We start from the raw sequence: 21,052 nt of genomic DNA, 5'->3' as shown, positions 1-21,052 counted from the left end.
AACATACAATCAGAGTTATGTTTTAGAAAACTCTTAAATTCACTCATTCATTCAATAAATATTTATTGAGCATCTGTTATGAGCTAAACAGTGTGCTAGGCAGTGGGGTCCAAACGAGAAGCAAAATAGACACAATCTCTGCCCTCATTAGTTTAGAGTCGAGTTGGATAGACAGATATTAGTCAAATATAACATCAATGTGTTATAGCAGACTGTATACAGGGCATCTATGATACCAATATCAACAGTGGAGTGAGGGAATTAGGGATGAAAGAGGAGGATGGAAGCAAGACTGACAGGCAGAGGTGTTAAGAAGCTAGTGCTATAGTCCAGGTGAGGGATGTTATGGGCCAGAAGGAAGCCTTCCTTGACCCCTAAACAAAACTAGGCTTCATTTTTAGAGCTCTCCTACCTTCCTGTGGTTTTCTTTCATAGCCCTTGTCTCAGTTTGTAACTACGCAATTTATGTGATTATTAGACTGATGTCTGTTCCCCACTAGACTGTATATTCCATGAGGGCAGGAACCATGTCTCTTGTTACTCTCCATTAGTACAGCACAGTACTCCAACTAGTACAGTGTCTGATGCATGTTTGTTGAATAAATAAATGAAAAAAAGGGATAGTAGTTGTGAAGAGAAAACATTCCAGAAATTTTTAGGAAACTGAGTTGATAAGTTGATGGGAAAATAAAAAGAGTTAAGATTAGATGACTTCTAGATTCTGGCCTGGGTGACAGATAAGAATTACAACAAGAAGAGTAGGTTTAAAGGGGAAATAATGAGCTTGGTTTTGGATTAGTTTATTTGATTTGCCTTTGATATTTCCATATGAAAATATTTAGTGGGCAGTATAGATAGGTCTGAATTTCCTGTTTTTGGATCTGCTGATCTTTTGCACCTGGGCTATTAGTGAAGCCATGAGCAAATCATATAAATTCTGGTTCCAAGGTCTAAAAGAGTGGGAGATTTCAAAATAGAGCTCTTCCTTGCAAAGAATACTGTCAGGGAAAATGTGTTGGCCTGTAGCATGCCTACAGACACAGTTCTTTCTCACGCACCAAGTGGCCTATGGGCTAGAAGACAGCTTCACCAACTGTTTGGATTTCTTGAGAACAACAGCAACAAAATGTCTCTAACCCTATATTTACCCATACCACAGAAGGAGTTATCTTTCAAGTTGGGCATAAGACTAAATTCGCCGGAGAATCTCCCACTTTAATTCTGGGGAGCATATTTCTACATTCTTGAAAGGAAGCAGGGTTGCTGATCTGAATGATTTTGCAAATCAAGTGTGCAATTTTTTGTGTGTTAGTATTCTGTAGGACCTTGTATCTTCTTTCCCTGACCCATTTTCTTAGCCATTATTAAATGTGCACTCATTTTATGAGAGCCACTTTTTTGAGAATGACTGAATCAAACAGAACAAGAAAATTAACCACACTAATATTTTCTGTTGATCATAAATTCTTTTATAAATACTTAAAGAGAACCAGGAGAAATGATCATTTTCTGACTCTGCCAATGATATTGCATTGATTACTATTTAAAATTCTAGTTACAGAAGCTTATCCTGGAATATACAGATACAGCTACAGCACTTTTATATGAGATACTTCTTGACTTTCAGCAGGTACAATACGTTTTTATTATACATACTATATTGTGTGATTATTATATATGTCATGACTATCACACGATATATATATTATATGATTAATAATATACCTTAAAAGGGCTTCCCTGGTGGTGCAGTGGTTGAGAATCTGCCTGCCAATGCAGGGGACACGGGTTCGAGCCCTGGTCTGGGAAGATCCCACATGCCGCGGAGCAACTGGGCCCGTGAGCCACAGCTACTGAGCCTGCGCGTCTGGAGCCTGTGCTCCGCAACAAGAGAGGCCGCGATAGTGAGAGGCCCGCGCACCGCAATGAAGAGTGGACCCCGCTCGCCACAACTAGAGAAAGCCCTCACACAGAAACGAAGACCCAGCACAGCCAAAAATAAATAAATTCATTAATTAAAAAAAAATAATATACCTTAAAATATTTGTATTAGAGATAATCTCCAAAATCGGTTGATTTAAATGATAGTACTGCTTTTGCTCTTAAGTGTTCATCTAGCTTATTTTCCTAAATACTGATTTTAAAGATTTGATTAATCAGGATAAAATGTATTTGAGAATGAATATCTTTTTAGGTATCTTTTTACAACTTGAACTTCATGAATATAACTTGTTTATTTCCTTGAATCTTTTAGGGAAATCTTGGATTGGGGTCATCAAAGTTTGCTATTAGCTGGATGATGTCCTTTCTACAAAGTCGTCCTCCCATAGTAAGTATCTAGAAGCAAAAACAAAACTACCACTCAAGGCTAATGAAACAGATGCTCTTGTGCTTAATTAATAAAACAAAATTTCTCTGTAAGTAGTCAAGTTTATAAAACAGAAGAAAATGTAAATTTGATGATTTTATTAACCAAAATAAAATGTTTTTATATTTGGGGCCTGAATGTTTAAGGTACTGAAATGACATCTTAAATGTGATCTTTATTTAATGAAAAGCCCTAAGATATATGCAGAAAACAGAATATTAATATACTGGCTGTATAATTAAGTGAAAAAAATGAACATTTATCTTAAACACTGAGTGTGAGTTGGCAAGTATGAATAAAACACTTTTAATACTCTGGCCACTCTGTCCTGGCAGCCGCCATCCTGGTCTGTAATATCACCATCTCTCTCCTTGACACTATAATTGCATCTACATGGTCTGTCCTATCTTCCCACCGGACTACAGTCAGAGGAACCTATTCAAAATAAAAATCTGATTATGTCATCCCTTGCTTTAAATCTCTCGTAATAAAGAAAGATATTAACAAATAAAGACTAAACTTCTTAATATGGCCGACAAGGCTGTACATATTATGACCCTACACCCTCATCAGATGCCTCACTCATCCATTTCGGTCTCATCCCCACTGCTCACCCCCAACACCCCCAACTCTGTCACAGGATCTTTACCATTCCCTCTGTCTGCCCTCCTCAAACGCTTTCCCCTCCCTTTTCCACCTAGTTAACTCCTACTTGTCCTTCAGGCCTCAGTGCCCCTTCCTGGTGCAGGGTGGGGGGGATGATTCTCTCACCTCTGACTAGGTAAGATTCCCCCATTATGGGCACACAACCATAGCATGGCGTCTTCTTCCTCTTCTTCATAGGACTTGTCACTGTTGCAGTCACATGTGTTTGTGTTATTATTTGGTTCTTTCTTGTGGTAGCCATTAGTGTCCACACATATTCTGGCTCTCTCTCCTTCCAGGCACGTAGTAGGAGTGTACATCCCTCCCCACTTGAAATTAGGCGGCTCTCTGTTTTTGCTTTGGCCAATGGAATGTGAGCAGAAGTAACCTATGTCACTTCTTGCGCAAAGGCTTAGGAGCCAGTGCCTGCTTCCCTGCCTTCTTTTTTCCTTCTGGCATGGTGACTGGCAACACTCCATATGGTCCCGAGTGACTACAATGAGCAGAACCCCCTACTGACCCTTAAGGGACATACAGCGTGAGCAAATAATAAACCTTTGTTGTATTAAGCAAAGCATTGACGTTTTGTGAGATTTGTTACCACAGCATAACTTAAGTCTATCATGATTGATACAATGTCTTTCTCCCCAAACAGACTCCAGGTGCCATAAGGGTAGGAGCTATGTCTGTTGTGCTAGGCACATAATAGATGCTAAATAAAATATCTGCTGAATTAATTCTAATAAAGGCTTTATCCCCTAATCTCTTTTCATGTCCCCAAACTTACTTTCCCTCTATTCATTCATGTATTTGTCTATTCAATCAACATAGATTTAAATGGAAATCTTTTCAAAAGGTAGTAACCCAAACTAAATTTTCGTTGCTAATGGAGGATTTGACATGTGATATTATGTTCTCTTTCCATATATGAAGATGCCTCTCTTGACCATCAGTGGTTTTCTGCTTTGAAGTATTTTTCTAGAGTGATGTTGAGCCTGTCCTAGGGAATCTAGATTCTCTTGCCAGATCTCTGTGACATATGTTTCCAAAAACTTGGCTGGAGGCAGAGGGTACACTTGTCAGTAGTACAGCCAATTACCTTATACAGAGACTGAACCCAAGAACTTGGCTCCTTTAGCAGCACATAGACCCCAACCAATCTCAGGCCCACTTCAGAGTGTTGTAAAGTTATAGTCATTCCCAGCCCAGAAGCTCTTATGTGCAAGATGCAAAACCCTTCCTTTTTCTGTGCGGTGGTTCCAGACGAGGTCCTAAAAACTACAAGCAACAGGAAAGTTTCCTTATCAACCTCTAGGGTTGGTTCACCAAAGGAACTGAGTTGATTATGAGCCCAGACTGTGACCATCAAGCATGTCAGGATGAAAGATGGCAAAAGGACCACTAACACTGTTTAAAGCTTTGGTATTAACCCATTTCTAAAGAGTTTGGATAGAAACAGACCATTTGAGAGAAATTTGCAAGCAAGGAACCTGTTGGGATCATTGAATACACCATCCCAGTCAGCGCTGGCTGATTCTCTTACTTGGTCACAGCAAGATGCTAAAGAAATTAAAAATTTAATCCCCATATGGCCATTGCTTTGTTTCCCTGCTCCAGACTCTCTGACCTCAATCTGCCCAACACAATACCTAGTCAATATGTGTAAATGGATCTGAATTGGGGAAACCTCACTTCAAATCACCTGCCCTACTTAGGAATGGTCTGTAGCAACATCAATAGAAAAGGCCACATTTATTGGTACTAATTTAAGGGGCATCCAGAATGACCTGCTTATTAGAGCCTGAAAGAGCACTAGTTTTCCTTTCTGTTTTTTTACAGGAGCCTAAATTTATACTTCCAATGCTCTCCTTCCACTTTGGAGCCAAACTTCTTTGACAGTCAGTACTAGTTCTGATCCTGCTTGCAGGGGGACAATTGGTAAACCCAATTGGTCTATGGTCTGGTGCTCTCTGAGTACCATTTCAATAAGAAATAGCACAATACAAGGGCATTGGTGTAAGGGTGGTGAGGACCTCAGCCTAGATTTTTAGTTGAGATTCCAGCTGATGTAGGTGCTCTTACAGGGGGCATGCAGCCTACATGTAACTGCATTTTCCTTGTATAGATTACTTTTGTGGCCAGAATTGTGAAATGAGTGGTGAAGGGGCTTTCAGCTTCATTTCAGCTGGCCAAGCAGTTCTGTTATACCAGCAGTTTCACATCCTCAAGAGCTGCCTGCAGTACAGCAAGACTTTAGCTGAGTATATTAGGAAAGACTACAGAGAAGAATTCAGGTAAGAAAAAGTTGGAATCTTATCTGCAGTAAAATCCACTTATTTCTGATTTTCATGCAAAACTACAACACTGCCCAATATTTAGAAGATTAAGTGACAAAGGGAAATTCTAATTTTTGTTTTTAATAATATTTTACTTTGATAAAATAGTTACCTTACTGTGGTAAGGTAGGATTTGGGGGGGGGGGCAGGCGGGCGGTGCTCTAAGAACCATTGCCACTTGAAGCACATTCCCAGGCCAGAAAAGACTAGGGAAACATCAAAGCTCTCTCTAAATAACTGTTTCTCCCTCATTGTCTTGATTTCAACCAGCATCTATCTCACAGAATCATGTTAATGATTTTAACATGCTGTGAGTAACGGAAAGTAACAAACCCTACTAAAGGAGATGATATATTATGGGTTGTGAATTAACTGAGTCACTGGGAAAGAAAAACAATTGATAAAGGAGGAATGATGAATGCAGTTATTAGGGGTTTTTTGTTTGTTTGTTTCATTTACCCCTCTCTTACTCTCCATAACAAAATAGTAAGAAAGAACATTAGCAAGCCTTTGTTTCATTAGTCAGCTTGTTCTGCACCTCAGGGGTTCCTACTTCTATTTATAGGCTGCCAAAGACAAATGCACTTAGCCATACAACCCTGCATTAGCACCTATCAAGGAAAAAAAACCTAGGTTGTGTCTAACTTAAGATGAAAAGGGTGCAGCAGGCATAGCTTTGCTACCAGTTTGGATGGAGACATACAAGGATGTGGAGGCATATATTATGGCCTAAAGATTTGCCTTAAAAAATGTTACAGTCCAACTTGTGGATCCTGTTTTTCCTTCATGTGGTTTTATACCATAGGTTCCACTCTGGCTCCCATAAAAGAGTTCTGTCGGGCCCACTCTGAGTTGGTGCACGCAACCCAATTTTTTCCTCACTTTTTTTGAGGTAAAATTCATATAGCATGAAATTCACCATTTTAAACATTTTAAAGTGTGCAACTCAGTGGCTTTTAATACATTTCACAATGTTGTGCAACCATCCCCCCTATCTAATTGCCGAACATTTTCATCACTCTCAAAGAAACCTGTTACCCATGAAGCAGTCACACCCCAGGCCCTGGCAACCACTAATCTACTTTCTGTCTCTGTGGATTTGCCTATTCTAGACATTTCATACAAATATAATCATACAACATATGGCCTTTGTGTCTGGCTTCTTTCACTTAGCATGATGTTTTCAAGGTTCATCCATGTTGTAGCATGGATCACACAAACCACTTTTTAAAAATTAGTTATGAACATTTAAAAATCAGAACAATGGCAAAAATAGTGTCACATGCCTACATGACAATAGTTGGTCAGGGCTCAAAAGCAGCTACCTTCTTAGGTAGATCATGCACTGTTTAGTTTGCCACTGTCTCCTCTCTCTGTCCTTACTCTTACCGTTCCTCCTACTATGTTATCTGTGGGCATTTAAGTTTGTGATCCTTGTTTTTACACAAGTGACTTTCAACCTGCCATGCATAGAATCAGTGGAGGGACTATTAATAAAAACTGATACCCAGGTCTCACATGTAGAAATTCTGTTCAGTTTGTCTGGGGTTGCGCCTCGGCATTGACATTTAAAATGAACTGTCCGGGTGATTCTAATGTGCATTCAGGGTTGACAACTAATCTTTTAAGCCATCTGAGAGGCTGGCTAAAGATTTTCTTACTTTTGTCTCTTCCCTGGCCTTTGCTATACAGTTGACCCTTGAACAATGTTGTGGTTAGGGGCGCCAACCCCCATGCAGTTGAAAATCCACATATAACTTTTGACTCCACCCAAATTTAACTACTAAGAGCCTATTGCTGACCAGAAGCCATTCGATAACATAAAGTTTATTAACACATATTTTGTATGTTATATGTATTATATACTGTATTCTTACAATAAAGTCAGCTAGAGAAAAGAAAATATTAAGAAAATCATAAGGAAGAGAAAATACAGAGCACTGTATTGTATTTATTGATACAGTTAAGTTTACATTGTCTTTGAAAGATGAACCGTCTGTCTACCAGTATCTACATTAATATTGTCTTACATGATTCAAAACTCTGTAGATGTTACACATATTACTAACACTAGACATCAAAAATGAAAAGATATGAAAAAGAAATTTGTATTTATTTACAGGCATAATGATCCATGCATTGATAACAAAGAAGCAACAATATGATTGCTTCATGGTAGTCTAGCTTATACAATAATGAATGAATCGTAATAAAATTTTTATGGCACACAGTATTACAGTCATATTCATAATATAGTATTGGAAATAGTTACTTTTTTTAAAAAACCACTTACCTGTTATGATAGGCTGACATGCAGTTTCTCCAGTTACCAGAGAGAGACGCATACTCTATGGTACGTAATTCTTTGAAAGCAAAGTTATAAAACATAAGAAAACTAACACATTATTAATTCTATATTAAACATCACCTTATGCCTATGTAAGGACAGGCTATCCACTTCAATATAAGTCTTGCTCACGATGTTCTAGACATATATTTTTGTATACTTATTGAAAAAAATCCAAGTATAAGTGGACCCATGCAGATCAAACCCATGTTGTTCAAGGGTCAACTGTACTTTTACTGAGGCCGTGGGGACGAACTCTCCTCTTCCCTCTTGACTTGGCCCTAGTGGTCACCCCAGCTTGACTCATTTCAACTCCCTGCTATGTATAGCCTGAGAAAACAAGACGCAGGAGCCTCAGCTCACCCTGTGGTGAGGACAGTCCTGGCTTCCTTATTAATGCGTTGATAACTGATACATTATTAATGCAATTCGCTTTGCTGAAGCAAAGTGCTTCAGTGAGCTGAAAGCCACACATATCAGAGGTCTTCTAGGTCACAAATGGGGGAGGTTGGAGGGCTAAAAATGCTGCAGGTTATTAGACTCCCACACCCAACAACGCTACGCCAGTAAGTGTGTACGTACTGATGTGACCAGCGTGAAAAGTCTTGTTTTTAAAGCTCTCTATTTTGTTTCTTTTTATGATATGCAGGTACTTTATTCACATGCCAGCCTTGGAAAAAAGGCTCCCATTATGTTTCCCTATTACCCAACCTACCACTCAACTTTTTCATGAAGTTCTGAAATTGGTTGAACAGAAACAATGTGTGAAATGTTAATAAGAGTATAAAATGTTAATTGGGAGTCAACTTAATATTTATGAGAAACATTTTTTGATTTAATATCCAGCTATTCCTGTGTTCTATAAACAAAGATTTTATTTGAAGGTTCCATCAATACCTCTCTAAGAGAAATGTTTAAAGTTTTTAATCTGCTACAAAAAAGAAACTGTTTAAATACACTGACATACATAAAGTGGGGCGAAAGACTAGCGTTCTTCTAAAAGAAAAAGTTTCTAAAGACATAAAGGAAACAGAAACCCAGGAAGAGCAAATGTAGAAAGTGCAGGCTGATGAGTTTTGTTGTGTAATAATGGTGAGTGGCATGAAGCCACTGAAATATCCAAAGGTAAATTGTTGTGGGGAGTATAAATTACAAAATGATCACATTAGAGAAATGCTGGGCAATAGGATGATACCCTCCTTCTCCACCTGTAAAAATTCTAGTGACATAAGTATTCATGGAAGAATGAGCAGAAGAATACAGGTATAGCTATAAGGAAGGTCAGTTCCTCATTTATCATGGGGAAAGAAGCTTGGATTTTCTTCAACAGCACTGAATGCATTCTTCCACTCTGTTTCAGGAACCTGGGGGCTAATGTGAACAGTGTTGTACAGTTTCTATGAAAGAGAAACTGTCTATTAGCAGTTATGGCTCTTCCAGTTATTTAAAGAATGTCTTCACTATATCTTACGGTAATAAGCTAATTTAATCCAACAAAAACCTTAACTTTGGCATCCCTGTGGAGCTACTGAATTTGGGCTTCTAAGAACTTAGGAACTGGGTCCTCCATTCAACTTACAACTTAAGGGAGGATCAGAGAAAAATCCATCACCAAAGAAAGAGCTCCCAAGCCAGATCTGCCTGTGCTGTGCAGTGGAGAGAGAATTAAACTCACTCAGGACATCTTATTTCTGGTTCTGGCTAAGCCACTAATCTGCTGTTTGACCTGGAAAAAGTCAGGTCTCCTTTCGGGGCCTCCTCTGCTATGTGGAAGGGTAGGGCTAGATGTTCTCCAAGTCCTCTTCCAGCTCTAACATTCTCTGCCTGTGATGAGACACTTCTTTACACTCTGTAATGGGGTCGTGCATTCCTCTGCACTCTGGCTCAGTGGATGATTTCACATTAATTTCAACAATCCTACTTTCTTTGGACTAAACATTTCTCTTCTGGCTGTCATCAGCATTGCTCCAGAAAGTGTCCAAGGCTTCTGCACTGTCACCCATCCAGGACTATAAGTCTTCCACTTTCTAATCTGGGGACAGAAAAGGGAGCAAAATGCTGTTTATGAGTGTCCTGGGCTGTTAGATGAGGGATTATTCCCAAGGGATGGTTAATCAGAAGAACTCTCAAGACAAAGGCAAGCAGCACTTGAAACTGGACAAATGATGGACAGTGGGCTGACTACTGGTGAATGTGGAGCCTGCAGAATGACGAGAGGACCCACTCAGCTCTGCCTCAGCTTCTCGGCAGTGCCCTGGCTCTGAACAAGTAGCAGTGAGGCTCTGGAGAGGGCTTGGGGTCTCTTTCCCATGTGCCTTCTTGCCCATGTTGCTTCTTCTCTCCCACTGATCCCTTCACTCTGAAAGCATACTTTATCTCATCTCTGGGAGCAAAAGCTCTATCCACATGTAGCTCAACCTTTCCATGTAGGGCTTAGTCAGTAGCTTTTTTGAAAGCTAATGGTTGAATATTTGTTGTCTTGATTTTCTTATGACACATGGCTATTCATTTACACAGTCTGGGAGAAGAGGGAAAACCCAGAAATTAATACTTTGAAGGGGTATCCTGCCACAATTCTTTCCTACTATGTGTTTTTTGCATTATTGCCAAAGCCAAGAAAATTACTAAATAATCCATCTCTATTAGTGATCAGACACATTTGATTGACTAAATATTGATTTAAACCACAAAATAATTATTTTTCAGGGAAACTAATTGTAGAAAAACTTTGAATATGAAAATCACATATGTAACTTTTGAAGAATAAAAAGGATCACCAAAAGGACCAGCACACACAGCCAGTTTTCAGGCTGGGTTCAAGATTCTGGACTCTCTGGCCACCTTTATAATACAAGGATTGCCATTGACCACTCCCACTAAGAGTGAAGCCATAGTAATTAGCTCTACCATTATATATACATGGGTTTTGAGGTCAAAGGGCTGAGTTTAAATCCCAACTCTGCACTAGTTTTGGACCTTGGGAAGTTACTTAACATCTCTAAGTTTTGGTCAAAACAAAGGTATAACCTATCCCATAGGGTTGTTAGATTTAAATGAAAAGATGTTGATAAAGCACATAGCATGGCATGTGGAAGTAGTAAGGATGCAGTACTTATTATTATTAAAATACTATCAAAGCTGGCTGAGAACTTAGAGATTTATAAGTACTACCCTTATTTTTTGGACCAATTTGGGGAATAGCTACTATACTCAGCCCCTAATCCATACAGCGCTGAAGAACAGATTCATTTCATTATTAAACTGAAAATTCAATTTTATATTAGCAGGAGTGTGATTTAATTAAGTGACTATTTCTACTGCTCACCAACAAGGACCATTGACTCTAACTGACATTCTCAATGCAAGAGCTACGTGGGAAATATTCTTCCCACGAGTGAACAGAAATCCTTTCAGTCCTGTAAACTTTTTTTTCACCTTTGATTTAAATAGCTAATTACTAACTGATCAAACAGACATAGCCATTCTGTCCTTACAGAGTTCCTAATTGATTCACAGGTACTGTTAGAATAAATATATGAAGAGTTTCATTTTACTGAAATATAGATAATCTAGAAACTATGTAAAGAGGGAAAAGCTTGAAGTCCCTATAATTGATAACATATTTTACTTATTTCCATACTGACTCTCACTCATTGGTAGTACCACTTTTCATACCGTACAGAGATGCTTGAGAGTATGGTATTAAATGTGCTATAAGGCAACTGATAAAAGTGGTCACAGCTTGTTGACTGGTAATATGCTCCAGCCGGCGGCATTATATTTTCTCTGAGGTTAGAATCACTTGTTTTATATTTAATGTTTTTGTATAGTAGAGACATTAGGTGATAAATGTGGAAGAGAAGCCGGAAATTTCTTGAAGAAATGAATTTGATGGGAATTTTTGAGCAACCTTTAATAGTGTTAACTCACTGTCTGATTTCTCTTTGTTCATTGTATTTACTTCTAAAATGCAATACTGACTTGTAAGGTCCACTTGGATTTGGCTCTCTATAGGAGGGAGACAGTCAGCAATTTTTCATCCCATCAGACCAAGCACTCTGTGTCTGTATATCTGTCTTTTGGATCTGAAGCTTTTCACATTTAGGGGAAGGCAGCATGCCTCTGGCTGGGAATCTGGGTGGTGTAACTTTGTGACCAAGAGTCCAGATGCTATGTCAGAAAGACCTTGTTTTGATTCTTGCCTGCCTACTTACTTGTCATCAGACTTTTGGCAGGTTATGTAACTCAGAACTTCCATTTTATCAATCATAAGTTAAGAAAAGCCTATCTTAAGGGTTTTTGTGAATATTCATTCATTTATATGTAAATAAATAGTTCTATGGCCAGTAAATAGAGACAAACCATATGGCATTGCCATTTTCAAGTTCAAAATTGTTAATATCTGTAATTTCATATGGTTCAAATAAATAAAAACCCCTCAATAAATGATAGCAATTATCCTAACAGAAACACTAACTTGCTTTAAGAACTTATACTTTAAATATACATCATTAATTCTAATTTCCCAGATAGCATGGCACTTTGTTATAACGTGGCTTATTCTTGCACAGATTTGGATGAACCTTAAATCATATAGTTCAATGACAAATTATTGAGTGGGCATAATATAATTAAACATGTTCAAATGTAATTTAAAATTTTCTTCCTTGCCTTCCCCCAAAATAAAGAAATCTGTTCTTCCACCAGTCTCCTCCTCCTCAGTGAAGTGTACTTCACTCACGCTACCACTCAAAAGAGACAGTTGGGAGACCTCTGTGTTTTCTCCATTCTCTTCATTCTACAAACGCAATCCATCAACAGTGCTTATTGGAAATTCCTTCAAAATATATGAGTAATCTACTGACTTCCCATAGTTACTACTACTCATGTCCAAACCTCCATCACCTACTACAATAAACTATTTAGTCACCCTGCTTTCACCCTTGACCCCTACAATCGTTTCTCAAAAAGGAGAGCGGACTGTTCTTTTGAACAAGGAAATCAATACAACTGATGACTTAAAACCTTCCCTTTTCTTCCCATTACCCAAGATGAAATCCAAAGTCCTTACCATGGCTTTCAGGGCCCTTCATGACCTGGCCTCTGACTACCTCTGTGACCTAATCCAATCACTCTTCTCACTCGCTGCTCCCTAAACACACCGGCCTTTGTGGTTTTCCTTCAAATCTCCAAGTTCTTCATGCCCTGGACATTTGACTAGCAAATGCTTTTCCCCCAGATCTTCAAATGTCACTTCAAAGAGGGCTTCTCTGATCACTCCCAAGTAGCCTCCCACCCACCTACATCACCTTATAGTGTATTTGTTATGCATTCTTTGCAATGTAACAATTTAAGAATGTAAGCTCTATGAGGGTCTGGCCCTCATTTGTCTTATTGAGTACTATATCCCAACGCCTGGAATAGTGCCTGGCGCAAAGTGCCTCTTCTGTGTTGGGTGAAGGATGTGCTAAAGAAACATGCAGAAGGAGACTGCAGACAGGAGCACCAGCTCCAGCTGCCACATCACAGCAGACTCATGAAAGACCCCAAGTGAGACCTGTAGAAGAACTGCCCAGCCAATCCATAGAATTGTGAGATATAATAAAGGGTTGGATTTTTTTCAGCATCACCGAGGTATAATTGACAAATAAAATTGTAAGACATTTAAAGTATACAACGTGATGATTTGATATTCTTATACTCTGTGAAAGGATTTCCCCCCCCCCTCAAGTTAATCCATCCCTCACATCACATATTTATCTTTTTTTTGGAGGGGGGGAACCATTTAAGTTCGACTCTCTGAGCAAATTTCAATTATATAATACAGTGTTATCAACTATGGTCACCATGTTATACATTAGATCCTCACACCTTATTCACCTTATAACTGAAAGTCTGTACCCTTCAAAGTTTGGAGAAGTACCAACCTCTCCCTACTTCCCCTACCCCACAGCCCCTGGCAACTACTTTCTATTCTCTGTTTCTATGAGCTTGACTTTTTAAGAAATAAAGTGTTGTTTTAAGCCTCTAAGTTTTGGAGTGGTTTATTATGTAGCAACAGATAAAACAAGAACACTTTCATTTATTTTAAATAAAATTTTACAACATTATATCAATGTTAAGGTAATTCCAAATTAAATAATTCACCACAATCAGGCACTTTAACCAGCACAAGTATTTTACTTGTCTATATGTTCTTCTAGCTTTTTTCTACGTTGTTAAAATCACATAAATTTTCCCTTTTGTCACTTTAAATGGACTCGATAGCATTCTACAGAGTTCTCCCAGCCTCTTTAAAATGGGATTTATATCTGTATAGACACAACAGGGTCCACACTGTCACTGTCCCTTACTGGGAAGGGGCCTCTGGAATCACACAGCGCAAATAACGGCTGAGCACTTAAGTGCTGATGGTATATGATGAACACCAAGCAGACTCAGCTTGCTTCTGCCCTCAACCCTTCCCCTTCCAGTCAGTCCCTAGTTACAAAGGGAAAGGTACAAAGCTCAGAAGAGATAAGGTTTTGAAGGTGTATTCATTACATATCTGAGAAAGTTCTGGCTTCTGGGTTTGGAGAAACCATGGGGCAAAGGGTTTTCTTTCCATTATTTTTCTGGTCTGCTTTTCCTTTCTTGTTGTCTTCTACTTGGAAGGTGACTTTGACCCTGGAGAACTAAGAGGGGCTACAGGTGGGACAAGAGAAAAGGAAGTAAGATTAATATTTGCCCCAAGACTCTGAGAGGCAAAGAAACCTTTAAGTTTCCTTCTAGGTGGTCCACTCCCTTGAAGATCCCAGGAGGGGTGTAGGATTTCAGGGCGTAAGTTGTCGCCTATAAATAAAGATGATGGATTTGATCAAGGCACTAACCCCCTTCCCTCCTCTTTCTACTTTTGGTGGTGATGGGGACAGAGTACTTAGTGGTGGTGGCAGTGATGATAGATATGGTGATTTGTATGTTTTGCCAGCAAGGAGGTCACTGGAGGAGGGTAGAGGGTGTAGATCAAGTGGCATAGGACCACTGTGGGTTTTTGTGGGCTACCCTGCAATAGTGGCCAGTATTTATAACACTGTTGCTACAGGGAAATTATTCTGTCTTCTGCACAGCTGACCGACAAATGAATTTGGAAAGGACACATTTATAAAGGAAGTATTCTACTTCTAGTAGCAACTATAACCACCAGGGGGCATAATTGGACTAGGAAGACAGAAAGAAAAGCAAAACTTTGCTCTAGGAGTATTGATTCTTAAACTTCTAAAATTCCTGCTGACCTTCAAAATTAAATTAATTCTCGTTGTCAGGTGTCTTTAATATGTACTAACATAAATCTAGGTGTGAGAAAGCTCCATATGCTCTTATAAGATCAACAGAAATATACAATTTAAAAGTTTACAAAATTAAATGCAAATTAATATCATTAACATAATGCGTGATATTTTCCTCAAACTCCATCTCCTCTAGCAAAATGAAGACAGTAGAATGTACCACACAGGCTCTTGAGTTCAGTATGCTGCTATCACATTTCACTCTTCTCTTTCAGAACTACTGCACATCTTTATGTACAGGCCATGCTGACCTCTGACTGTCCCTTAGCTTGAACATGTCACTATGTATGAAGTCTGCTGTTGTTCTCTTTTTGGCCAAGGACAATTAAAGTTCTCCCACTTAGGGACCAACAATGGATCAACACAGACAACGCAAACACGGGCATTTTGTTGAAATGAAAACAAAACTTTAGATGTCCTAAGAAACCCCACCGACTTTCAAGCTGAAATCTAGACCCCAATTTGAGAGGCTCTGCTACAGAGGATAAGGGGCTCAAAATGTCGGTGACTTGTCCTCACGATTTCCCTGGGTGGTTTATGTCTTTTTTTCCCCAGCACCCTCTGCTTTATTTTCAATAGTGTCCTCATTTGGATGATAAAGTAATAAGGTTATATCTGCTTAGAAACCAGTCCCAGCATGGAGTTTTAAGATCAGGAAAGACCTGTGCCTTAGCAGTGGGAGTTAGGAAACAAAAGTTAAAGCCACTTACAGAAGCTTCTTAGGCTTCTTTGAGAAGCATATCTAGTCCAATTTGAGTCAAGCTTTGGGGGTTAAACCAAACTTTTGACATGTTCTGATCTTCTTTTGTGACTAAGAGGCCTCAGGGATTCCCCTGACTCCCCATATTCCCAAAACACCACCTCAAAACACAGGCTATATAAGAAAGGAAATACATAAAGGGAAAGATTTCATCATAATGAGGACTCTCTGATATTTGACAGCATATAAGGTCATTTTAGGTTAGGAGGAGCGAAACTTCTGAAAGGGCCACATTTACTCAGAAAAGCTGGAAGACAGGACAGCAGTTTTGTAACTGTATGACATAATTTGGCTAATATCATGCTTTGGGCTTGCTACACAACAAAATGATTCCTCGCTGCCAAGTCTCAAGACCAAATTCAGTTGCCAATGTGACTTCAGATGGTTCAGTGTTAATAATAATGAAAAGATGCCATAAAATATGATTTTTAAGGAGACTGAGAAATATTTCTCTAAAAATGTCCCACAAACAGATATTTGCTGAGATTGGTCTGTTGAAGTGATACTCAGGAGAGCATTCTAGCAGCTTTGAGTCCTCTTTCCTTCAGATGATGAATATTATTAGCATTATTTCATATTTACCAAGCCCCAACTGGGGCAACTTGTCATAATGGACAGGGAAGGGAGAGGGTAAAAAGCACCACCTGTCCCTGGCATATGTGCCGGGGACACTCAATGTGGGGACAATGTCTTAAATGTGGTCTGCCATTTAGGAGGTTTCATATGATTTTCAAGGGTCTCACTGTCCCAGAGAGAAATCAATTCAACTCAATAAGCATCTATTCAGAGCTAGTTGGATACTTAGGGTATACAAAAATAAATAAAACTGGGTTCTTGTTCTAATAAGCTCAATTCTCTAAGCTGAATTGAGTAGAACCTACAAAATTTTTGCCATATCATCTGTATTTTTATTTACTCCATATTTTCCTAACATCATTATTTATTCAATACTTTTCTAGTATCTCTACCTACTTTGGCCGTGTCTTAAAGAATATCTTGGGAAATCATGGAGTTGATGTTCCAGATATATATTTTAAAATACTTGTGTTTACATATTTCTTTTTTTTTTACATATTTCTAATGTGCACTTAAAAATGTGCATTTTAAAATAAACACAATTAAAACAATTTTAATTGTGGGACTTCCCTGGTGGTCCAGTGGTTAAGACATTGCCTTCCAATGCAGGGGGTACGGGTTCCACCCCTGGTCAGGGAGCTAAGATCCCACATGCCTTGGGGCCAAAAAAACCACAAAAACCAAAACATAAAACAGAAGCAATATTGTAACAAACTCAGTAAAGACTTAAAAAAATTTTTTTAAATGTCTTTTCCTTGGACTATCTAAAACCATCTCTGTACTACTCTATGGGAATGATAATAGTAAGGAATACTTAAGATATTTTACAAGGGTAGAACAAGTCAGATGATAGAGGTATAAAGAAAGGGTTACAGGAAATCACAGAAAGAAGAGTTTAATTCTGTTTGGGTGCATCAAGGAGGCCTAACTTAGAAGATTTTGTATTTGAGGAGGTCTTAAAAATATCTAAGCGTGTAATATTTTTTTCAAACTAAAGAACATGGCAAAACGGTAAGATTTTACAAAGCTTGGTGGTGAGTGCACAGATATTCCTATATTACGCTCTTCTCTGTATGCTTGAAATATTTCATGATAACAATAATAAAATGTGTCTAAGGTTTGAAGAAGAGAAAAGCATTCCAAGCAGAAAAGAAAGTATGAGTGAAAGCACAGAATCCTGAAATTCAGGCTAGGTGTCTTCGATAGAAGGTGAGCACCGGAAAATTAGGATGTGGCAGATCATGCGGGACCTTGGCTAAGTGGTCCTGAATAAGAGGTCTGGGGGTGTGGGAAATCCCTGGAGGTTTCTGATGAACAATATATAATCAGAGCAGTAGATCAGGAATAGAACTCTGGGAGAGAACTGCAAGAAGGGGAGAGCCCAGATTTGGAAGGATCTTATAATAATGATTCGAGTGACAATATTGTAGTCTCCCTAAGCTCCATAACATGCTGATTTGCTCCCTTGTTCTGCCCACTTGCATCCTGTTTTTATTTTTAAAAAATCCATTTCTAGGACTTCCCTGGTGGCACAGTGGTTAAGAATCCACCTGCCAATGCAGGGGACATAGGTTCGAGCCCTGGTCCGGGAAGATCCCACATGCCGCGGAGCAACTAAGCCCATGCGCCACAACTACTGAGCCTGCGCTCTAGAGCCCGTGAGCCACAACTACTGAGCCCGCGTGCCACGACTAGGGGAGCCCGTGCACCTAGAGCCCATGCTCCACAACAAGAGAAGCCACTGCAATGAGAAGCCCACGCATTGCAACGAACAGTAGCCCCCGCTCGCCGCAACTAGAGAAAGCCCGTGTGCAGCAGTGAAGACGCAGTGCAGCCAAAAATAAAAAAAATAAAAAATAAAAAAATCCATTTCTACTGGGTAGTCATATTTCCTCCTTCCTACCCTAGATCCTTTGCAGTCTCATCCAACTATATTATAGACAAGGGTTTGCTAAACTTTTCCTGTAAATGGCCAGATAGTAAATATTTTAGGCCTTGCAGGCCATACAGTCTCTGTTGCAACTATTCAACTCTGTTGTAGGGAGAAAAGCAGCCACAGACAATACATAATGAATGGGTGTGGCTGTGTTCCCCTAAAACTTTATTTATAGACCCTGAAATTGAAATTTCAGATAAGTACCCTTCTTTTGAATTTTTCAACATTAAAAACGTAAAAACCATTCTTAGTTTTCAGGCTGTATAAAAATAGGCTGCAGATTATAGAAATGCAAAACAAAACCATAATGAGATACCATTCCTCATCCCCTGATGGCTGTAATCAAAAAGACAAATAATAACAAGTGTTGGCAAGAACATAGAGAAATTGGAACCCTCTTACATTACTGTGGGAATGTAAAATGTCACAGTAGCCTTGGAAAACACTTTGGCAGTTTCTCAAATGGCTAAGCATAGAGTTACACATGATCCAGCAATTCCACTCCTAGGTATATACCCAAGAGAAATGAAAATATATGTCCACACAAAACATAATACACAAATGCTCATGGCAGCATTATTCATCATAACCAAAATGTGGAAACACTGATACAATGGATCATTTGGCAGTAAAAAAGAATGAAGTGTTACTGTGCTCAACCTGGATAAATCCTGAAAATATGCTAAGTGAAGGAAGCCAGTCACAAAAGACCACCTACTGTATGATTCCACTTATAAGAAATGTCCAGAATAGGCAGATCTATAGACAAAAAGTAGATTAGTGGTTACCTAGGGCTGGGTGGGCTTTGGGGACAGGGGAATTAACTTGCTCATGAGTGACGGTTTTTTGGGGGGTGTGATGAAAATGTTATACAAGTGATTGGGGTGATGATAGCACAACTCAATAAATATACCAAACAACCATTGAACTGTACACTTTAAAAGGGTAACTGTATGGTATGTGAATTATATCTCAATAAAGCTTTTAAAAAATAAATAATGGGCTGCAGGCTAACTGGTCACGCAGGTGGCAGTTTGCCGGCTTCTGCTGTAGACACCAAATGAACTGGCTCCTTTCAGAAGCTTACTAGTAGATTCAGCTATTTAAATCTGGAAAATTCAATTTAGAAGAGCTGCAAGATAACTGTAGTCAGACAGGCCTTTGTTCTTGGGTCTTGCTGGTGAGGGGATCTGTACGTCTCATAGATGTACGATCTAAGCAATGATGAATTCCTGTTTGTAATTAAAGCCAGGAATTCAGCCCCCATACTTATACTCAGACTCACAGTAGTTTCCAGCATTGAGGTCTTGCAGAGCCACCAGGCTGCAAGGACCTTCAGTTTGTCCCAGCCAAGCTTCCCAGGCAAGCAATCATTTTGTCCATCTTTCTTCTTCTAGACCATCTGGCTGGTTACCTTAGATTCCTCAACTTCCCATGATTAAAAAACAAAGCTTTGGGGACTTCCCTGGTAGCGCAGTGGTTAAGAATCCACCTGCCAATGCAGGCGACATAGGTTCGAGCCCTGGTCCGGGAAGATCCCACATGCCGCGGAGCAATAAGCCCGTGTGCCACAACTACTGAAGCCCGCGTGCCTAGAGCCCATGCTCCGCAACGAGAAAGCCCGTGCAGCACAACAACGAAGACCCAATGCAGCCAAAAATAAATTAAAAAAAAAAAAAAAAAAAAAGCTTTATCTCATTGCCTCTTTGGAGAGGTAATGCAAGGGGGTGACAGTAAAATTTAACCTAAATTTTTCTTCTTGTATCAGTCTTGGCCAAGGCAAGACTACCTCCAGTAGACTATAAGCTCCATGAAGTCAGGGCCTTATATGATTTGTTTATGACTATATCTCCTTACCTAGCCCAGGATCTGGCTGATCATAGATGCTCAACAGATGTTTTCAATAAGAAATAGATGTTTTGAAAAACATCTATTAAGACAGGAAGACTATGAAATTACCTTAAAAATGTAAAAGTATTTTATGACCAATATTATGATATAAATTAGAATAAAGAGAATGAAAACAAGGACATAAATATGAGTAGGAAAGGAGATGGGGAGAGAGTGTTAAAGAGAGGACACAGTCAGAGTCACCATTATAAGCAAGAGAAGGAGCGTGGTAAAAAGAGAATTTTATTCAAAATAAAAACTGGTGAGGATTTGACTGAAGGAGCATTTATTTTGGGAATAATCCTTTTAGGATACTTGGAAAGTTGTAATCCAGGACTGCTACCCATACACTGGTCAGAATAAAGACCATCCCAAATTTTGAAAAGGACAGTTTTGTCCACCACTTTATACCTTTTGTCTTAAATCCTTAGAATCTCCTGAATGAGATATTACATACCTTCCTCAGGAGGACTAGAAGTTTTAGGAAATAAAGCCCATAGCAGTGTTTTTGCTTTTAAGAGGGAAGCTTCTCAGTTCACTTCCAGCCTTAATTCATAGATAATTTGTGCCTCATCTCCTCTCTCTTTAGGCTTTGCATGTGGTGATAGCTAATTTTTAAAAATTGGAAGAGAATCTTTGGTTTTATCATGAAGTGTCAAGAAGAGGTCATTTGTAGAAAAAAATGTTTAATAATATGCAGAAAGCACAGCCCCAAGGGTCTCCATGAAGACCTTTGCCTTACATGTAAATGGATAAATGGATGGAAATGCCACCTTTTAGTAACGTGGGTGAGAACGACAGGAATGAATGATCAGAGGAGTTAAGAATTTAATGATACATAAATACTTACGAAAAAATACTCAAACGAC

At 39.0% G+C, this 21,052-nt stretch overlaps 2 protein-coding genes across 2 annotated transcripts in view; one reads left to right on the top strand and one right to left on the bottom strand.

The window, feature by feature from the left end:
* Positions 1-12,112, top strand: part of LOC309608719 (uncharacterized protein C12orf56) — a gene marked incomplete at its 5' end in the record, with an annotated part of 77,351 nt that extends 65,239 nt beyond the window's left edge. Inside the window, 6 exon segments of the mRNA XM_082349145.1 lie at positions 1,556-1,630; positions 2,255-2,329; positions 5,139-5,165; positions 5,169-5,190; positions 5,193-5,307; positions 8,346-12,112. Coding sequence (XP_082205271.1) covers positions 1,556-1,630; positions 2,255-2,329; positions 5,139-5,165; positions 5,169-5,190; positions 5,193-5,307; positions 8,346-8,472 — 441 coding nt within the window. The 3' untranslated portion in view covers positions 8,473-12,112.
* The window catches only part of XPOT (exportin for tRNA), a 146,654-nt gene that overhangs the window by 109,789 nt on the left and 15,813 nt on the right, over positions 1-21,052 (bottom strand). The gene's annotated exons all lie outside the window — the stretch shown is intronic.

Source organism: Balaenoptera borealis (assembly GCF_965194805.1).
Source record: "Balaenoptera borealis genome assembly, chromosome: 13".
Classification (NCBI taxonomy): Eukaryota; Metazoa; Chordata; class Mammalia; order Artiodactyla; family Balaenopteridae; genus Balaenoptera; species Balaenoptera borealis.
The sequence above is the reverse complement of the archived record's forward strand: the minus strand, read 5'-3'. Positions and strand labels throughout refer to the sequence as shown.